At 38.4% G+C, this 7,444-nt stretch overlaps 1 protein-coding gene across 1 annotated transcript; it reads left to right on the top strand.

Moving 5' to 3' along the window:
* The first annotated feature begins 553 nt into the window (after window positions 1-553).
* Window positions 554-2,793, top strand: LOC146407121 (uncharacterized). Its single transcript, XM_085003776.1, is given in 2 exon segments — window positions 554-2,675; window positions 2,678-2,793. Coding segments are annotated over 2 exon segments (2,196 nt in total). The 5' UTR covers window positions 554-574; the 3' UTR covers window positions 2,773-2,793.
* Window positions 2,794-7,444: the final 4,651 nt, after the last annotated feature.

Here is a 7,444-nt window from a genome sequence, read left to right on the forward strand (position 1 = left end):
TATTTTTATAACAATCTCTCCTTCTTCTATGTAAAAACATGTTCAGCCATCTTTGTATATTAGTATGTATAGTTCTGCCTCTTTTTTGGAAATGCCACATAATATTAAATACTGTGGATACATTCTCATTTCTTTAAGAAGCTCCCTACTCATGGATATTTAGGCTGTTTGCAGATTTTTTGGTATGAAAATAATTCAATGTATATATGTCTGCAGATTTGTATATCTAGATTAAAACTCTAGAGATAGAATAAAGGATCTGATACTTAAGTTTTGATGTTTATTTTCAATTTTCTTTTCAGAGTTTGTGATAACTAATTTGATAAAGAGAAAAATCAGTGTGCCTGAATCCTCATTGCCTTGTCAACACTGGGTTTTATTGAAAATGTTATTTATTAATTCGAAGGAAATTGCTTGCTTATTAACTTTATTCTAGAATTTATTCCATAGAGAAAATATATATTACAGAAATATGCATGGAATGGTTTTAATAGCTATTTTTCATGCCAGATGAGAAACTGATTTGAACCAATTTTTCTCACATACGACTGTGAAATATCATCTGTTCAGGGCAATGCCACTAGATTTCTCATCAGATTGTGAGTGTCCTAACTGCTTGGAGGGTACACAGAATGAGGCTGATTGGAATCCCCATTCCAACGAGAGCAGTAATGAGTCTTTACATTCAAGATTAAGAAAGAAATCTATGCCTTCCCCCGGCATGCAGTGCTTTCCCTCAGGGTGCTGTTCCACCAGGCCAGAGAGTGACACCAAAGAAGACTCAATATTTCTTCCCTCAGAAGAAGAAAGCTATGTGGTGACTTCTCCAAATAATTATCTGGGTCTGAATCTTGAGGGCATTACAAGAAAAATGAGACCATTGAAAGAGCTGACTGTCCAAGAGCTACTGAGAGAGTTTGGGGATACTAAGAAGTTCCAACCAAACTCCATGTCTGTGGGTCACTTTAGAGATCAGGTGGTAATGAAGTTCAGAAGAGCTCTGTACTATTCTGGAATTTGGGTGACACATGTCCAAGGCTATAGATTTGAAAAGCACTTGTCAGCTAATTACTTTAAGAGAAACCCTGGGTGCCTACACCGGTTGGCCCCCTGGCTAAAACGGGAACTAACAGCTGTTTATGGAGATTATGGCTACACAGTGAAGAATATCCTAGCCACCATTCTCCATCACATGACAAAATATGATCTGGACAGTGAATCCTTCATTAATCTCCTAGAACCTTATCTCCAACAACACACCCACCATTTTCTGCATGAATTTATCAGTTTTGTTCATTCGCCTTATAACATGGAGACTTATGACCAACAAGCCATCTATCAACTTCCTTCTGCTTCACCATGGGTGAAAAATAAGTCCATTGCATCAGCTCCTGGTTTGCCTTTGCCTAAGGATCAGGCTGTACTGGCATCTCAACAGGATATAAAACAGCCTAAAAACAGCCAGGGCCAATGGAATAATGAGCAGAGGCCTCTGTCGGGTTTGAAACTATTTCCAAACAGTAACTCTTCCTTAAAGAAGCCTGAAGTCCCACTACTCCATCATAAAACAGCAAGCAAAATGCATGCTTGGATCAATGATAAGCCAGAATCAAGCAATCACAAAGGCACAACTTCTACCAATAACATGCTCCTGAATTGGGCTATACCCAGGGAAAGAGGCCCAGGCTTCCTGAGTTGCAAAATAAATGCTAAAGAGGGGAAGACAGAAGGGATAAAGTTGTTTCCTGGTCATGCTCAGAATCTGGAAAAGAGTGAAACAACTGTACACACCTTCCATCCCCCAGCAATTTTTACTCAGGGGCAGCCAGGGAAGAACGGCCTAAGAGAAAAAAGGGCTTTGAACCTTGGCCAACAGATCGATTTCCAGAAAAAAGAAGTAGATAAAACCAAATGTTCAGATTCTTCACCAAAGACCTTTCAATGTAGATTTCCCAGAGAAAGATCCTTGATAAGCTGCAAATCCAGAAAGAGAGACCTCTCCTGGAGTTGCATTTCAGAAACTGCCTTATCTTCTAAAAGAGATGGTAGGAAGCTGAGCTCTTTCAGAAAAAAGAGGATGAAGTGTAGACAATCTTCCCAATTTGCAGAAGTTGGTTCACACTCCAGTAGGGGAATCCAAAGACCATCAAAGTCCAGTACACATAGATCCAAATCCTGGTGTGTTGGACTTACAAAGAGTTCTGTAAGCCGAGAATCAAGTAACACTTCTTTGAGAGGAAGCCACAGAAGTGAACACTTCACCCAGAATATGTGCTGTGAGGCCTCAAAAGAAAAGAAGGTGCATGGCTATGAATCAAACTATGGGAGGGCATCTTCAGCCAAAGTCCAATACATGAAGAGTCCTGCCACTGCTGGGAAGAGACCCAAGTGCTCTTCTAAAAGTGAGGGTTCTTCCCAAGCTGGAAGCTACTGTAACAGTCCCACATGCCTACAGAGCAGGAAACACACATCCCCAAGTAAACAAGGGATGAAGCACAAAACCACATTTCCTAGAGCAAGAAAAATCAGAGGAGTCAGGCACAGAAAAAGCAAATGTCAGTGTCCAGATAAAATAACCACAGGGGAAGTCAGTGATGAAGTATGGAATCTGAATGATGTAAAGCAAAAGAGTAGTCTTTCTGAGAGTGCACCTTCCTGCCAGAAGCAAATCCAAAAAAAAAGGAGCATTCCAGCCTTCAGAAACATCACCAGGCCAAGAATGGACAGAAAGGAGACAAAGTATTAGAAATCCAGAAGTGCAGAGTATTTTAAAAGGCCAATCACTCTATTCAACTATCCACCAAGAATCTTTGAAAGTATGAATAGAATCTGAAAAAGATCACCAAAAAGATTCATCCCACCACTTTGCAAGTTGATCTAAAAGTCCGATAATTAAATTCAAGGCTCTTTTTGGAGACAAATGTATATTATTAAATTGATCATATATGTAAACATTATTTTTTTCTGCTTTTTTTCTTATGAACTGAATTATTAAAATATTTGACTTATTTTTTAGTCCTCAGATTTAGCTGTGAAGATCGGCTACAAAGAGTTGCAAACACTATGCAAAGAATAGGAATATATGTTAATAAACAAATTACAGATATTAAGTATTAAAAAACACAAGCATGTGTATTCACATACACACACACACTGATTATACACATGCACATATTCATATTCCAGACCTTATGCAGTTTTAGTCCCTGGAAAATGAGGAGGCATGGTCACTGTCTTAGAATGTAGTCATTGCAGAGTTCCCTCTGTGGTACATTGGGTTAAGTATCTGGTGTTTGCTCTGCTGTGGCATGGGTTCTATCCGTGGCCCTGCACAGTGGGTTAAAGATCCCGCATTGCTGCAGCTGTGGTGTAGGTCACAGCTATAGCTCAGATTCAATGATTCAGTCCCTGATACAGGAACTTCCATATGCTGTGGGTGCAGACAAAAAAAAAAAAAAAAAAAAGTTACTGCCTCTAAGGATTTCATCATAGGTTGAGAAAACAGGTACAAACAAGTATGAAATAAGGAACATCTATGAGATATTTAGCATTGCTTTCTATTTCCCTACCCTGAAAACTGTGCCTTTCTATACCCTGATATCTAGATACCTTCATTAAAAGGTGCCAGGATTTTAGATAACTCTGATTCCCTACCCACTGTAATCTGACCCCATGATGGAAACCATATCTAAGCCTTAAGCCAAGCTAAGCATAGTATTTTGTACCTCTGGTCACACCACTAATGAGCCAGTCCAATAGTATTCAAGTCATAGTACTTCCCTGAGGTTTTTCACACTGGTTCTGACAAATAGGTCATTCTCCCTCTCCAGTCATTCTCTCATCTCCACGAGGATATGACTGAGCTATATTTCTCCACTTGTGAACAAAGTCAGCTTGAGGTAAGAGAGGAGAAAGCTAACAAAGAAAAAGAAGATAAGCGATGAGGAGAAAGAGACTTGGAAGCAGGACCTGGATCTTCTAGAACTAGAGCTGCTCTTTTGCCTTTTGCATGGTTTTATTTTTTCAACTTTTCTTTAGGTTTTGTGAGTTAATACATTTCCTCTATGAATCTCTTAAATTGGGATTTCCAGTTACTTGTAATCAAACAACTCACTGGCAGTGGCACAATGGGAATCTCTGAGGGAACACACCTTCCCTCGGGGAGGTTTCTGAAGGCTTCCTGGAGAAGTGCTATACGAGTATCATCTTAAAGAGTGAGTAGGAGTCTTCCAGGTGAATGGGTTAGCAAGTGCTATCAAGAAAAACCAGCAAGATAAAAAAAAAAAGGAAGAAAAATAAAAATTTCCAGCACTCTTCCTCCAGTGTGACTGGAAAATTCAGAAAGATACACTGAGAAGGGAGGTTGATGCCAAGTTGTGAACAGCAATGAAACCTGGCTTTTCTGGGTTCACAGAATAACTCCCATTTAAAATTAACCAATACATGCTCTTACGAAAATCTTAGATAACCTGTGTAAATACATATTTATAAATATATGTGTGTATCAGTACATTCCGGTGTAAACATTATCATATTTCTTTTTTCTAATCCACACTTTCATTATGTTATCTGAACAGTCTACTATCAACCATGAGCTAAATCTTTCACAGTAAAGACTCATGGAACTACATGCAAAGTCTTGAAATTAGGAACAGGAAATCAATTGTATCAGTTCAAGGTCACTGCAGCTTAGCATCAGAGGCAGACCTTGTTTTATAGAGCTTCACTTTGTGCTTCTCAGATATTGTGTTTTTTATAAACTGAAGGTTTGTGGGAACTCCTATTGGCATCATTTTTCAACAGCACTTGCTCATTTCGTGTCTCTGTGTCACATTTTGGTAATTCTCTCAATAGCTCAAGATTTTTCATTATTATTACATTTACTGTGGTGACTTGTGATCAATGATCTCTGTTACCACTGTAATTGTCTTGGGGGTACCATGAACCAGGCTCTGTAAGACAGTGAACTTAATTGATAAATGTTTTGTGTGTTCTGACTGCTCCATTGCCAGCTGTTCCCCTGTCTCCATTTCCGCAGGCTTCCCTATTTCCTGATGCACAACAATATTAAAATTAAACCAATTAATAATACCAAAATGGCCTCTAAGTGTCCAAGTGAAAGAAAGATTTACTCATCTTTCACTTTACACCAAAAACTAGACATGATTAAGCTTAGTGCTGAGACAGGCCAAAAGCTAGACCTCTTGCACCAAACAGTCAAGTTGTAAAAGCAAAGGAAAAGTTCTTGAAGGAAATGAAAATTCTACCCCAGTGAACACAACAATGATAAAAAAAAAAAGCAAATTAGTTTTATTGCTGATTTGGAGAATGTTTTAGTGGTCTGGATAGAAGATTAAACCAACCACATTTCCTTAAGTTGATGCTTAATATAAAGCAAGGCCTTACTCTCTTCAATTCTGTAAAGGCTGAGAGAAGTGAGGAAGCTGCAGACAAAAAGTTTAAAGTTCTTATACCTCATAACTTTTATATGCACTGGGATACCAAGAGATTTATGTAACTCATTTTATTGTGCTTTTTGCTATATTGTAATGATCTGGAACCAAACTTGCAATATCTCTGAGATATGCCTATAGTTAACATTAAAAAATAAAGTAGAATTGTTATTGTGGTCAAAAGCGTACATATGAGCCAATGTTAGGTTGCATTCAAATACATAGAGAATTTCTCTGTGTAGAGAAAACCAAAATAGATGTCTAAATAAATTCAAATGCATGAATGGTTGTTCTCTAGGAAACCGTATTTCTTTGGGTGATTTAGAAAAGATACTTGGCTTTATTTAAGAAGAAATTTATAGAGGAAGCAATTTCGGTTTAATCAAAGAAAGCCTGTCCTATAAGGGTGAGTATATGGTTCCAATCAGACTGGACATATGGTAGATCAAGAGATCAATGAGGGAAAGAAGTCTCATCTTTGAAAGTACCCATCCTTGTCTGGATCCCTTGAATGTGGAAAATCTGACTTTTTTTTTTAGTAAATTTCATTTAACTCAGAGATTCTAAGATTGATTAAGAAGTCACAGAAATTTGCTAATGAACCAAAAATATACTAACTCTAAATAGTGCAACAACTTTTCTTGGATGAGAAAAAGAAAAAAAGGTCAATGATAATACAGAAATAACATTTAAAATTAACTATTGGTCTCTCTCACACACACACAAACTCTATGAGGCTTTTTATTTTAATTTTTCTCTTTGTAAGGCTGCACCTGTGGCATATGAAACTTCCTGGACTAGGGGTCAAATTGGAGCTGCAACTGAGGCCTAAACCATAGCCATGGCAACACCAGATCTGAGCCACGACCACAACCTATGCCACAGCTTGTGGCAATGCTGGATCTTTAACCCACTGCAAGGACAGGCATTGAACCCACATCCTCACAGACACCATGTCAGGTTCTTAACCCACTGAGCCACAGTGGGAACTTATCTATGAGGTATTATCTGAATTCAAATATTTAAAGATGAAGGAAATTGAGACTTAATGATGCTACTTGCCAAAGGGCACAAAGCTAATACGTACTGTAGTCTGAATTCAAACCCAAACAGCCCTCCACATAGCAACGGATCTTAAACCCAACTTGACAGTACTTAGAATGTTTTTCTTCATTTTTGTTGTTGTTGTCTTTTTTTTCAATTACCTAATATCTTTCATACTCTGTGGTGAACACATCCACAAACACTTTGTCGCTTTACCTTAACAACAAAAGAACAAGTGTGGTTTAATTATGCCTGTGTTTTCCATGAGCAAAACAAGTTTCAAAGAGGTGATATCAAAACAAGGAACAGAGCTGAGAGCCAGACTGTAGGTCTAACTGCCCCTGCCTTGGGTTTATATAGCTTGTCATGGCTGACTGCACTTTTCAAATCTAACTCACATGTACCTATGACCCTCGATCATCTAGCCTTCTCTGCTACGGAGAGCACTTTTTCATTCAAAACCCAGAATACTCATATAACCATGCAGGGTGAGGCATTAAGGGGTCATTTCTACTTATTTATAGGGAGAAAAGTCAATTCCTCCTTCCAAGTTCACCCTGAATAGTCCTTTTGATGCTAATAGGGTTCATCTCTGCCAGCTGGGGGGAGGCAGGTGAATGATTTTCAATACATATGCTTCAGTTCACACAGTATCTTCCGTGGCACATGGGTCAGCTGAAACTCTGAAGCCCTGAGCCAGTTTTTATCTCTGTCCTTGACTCTTTTGCTCTTCAGGCTGATACTCCTTGATATACATTTCATCTATCTATGAGAGGCAGGTAGGAAGAAATGAGGTTTCTGAAGATAGTTGAGAGTCATTTTTGGGTGTAAATAATCTTAAAAAATGGGTTATTAATGCTTATAGCTCTCTATCATGAATATTTTAGCTAATGTACATTTATTAATAACCACAGCTACTGTTTAGGAAAGGCCTTCCGCCTGTGCTC

This window comes from Sus scrofa, chromosome 1 (assembly GCF_054392235.1).
Source record: "Sus scrofa isolate SSC_HxYL_T2T_F1_AM1 chromosome 1, Sscrofa_HxYL_maternal_Yorkshire_Landrace_v2.0, whole genome shotgun sequence".
Taxonomy (NCBI): Eukaryota; Metazoa; Chordata; class Mammalia; order Artiodactyla; family Suidae; genus Sus; species Sus scrofa.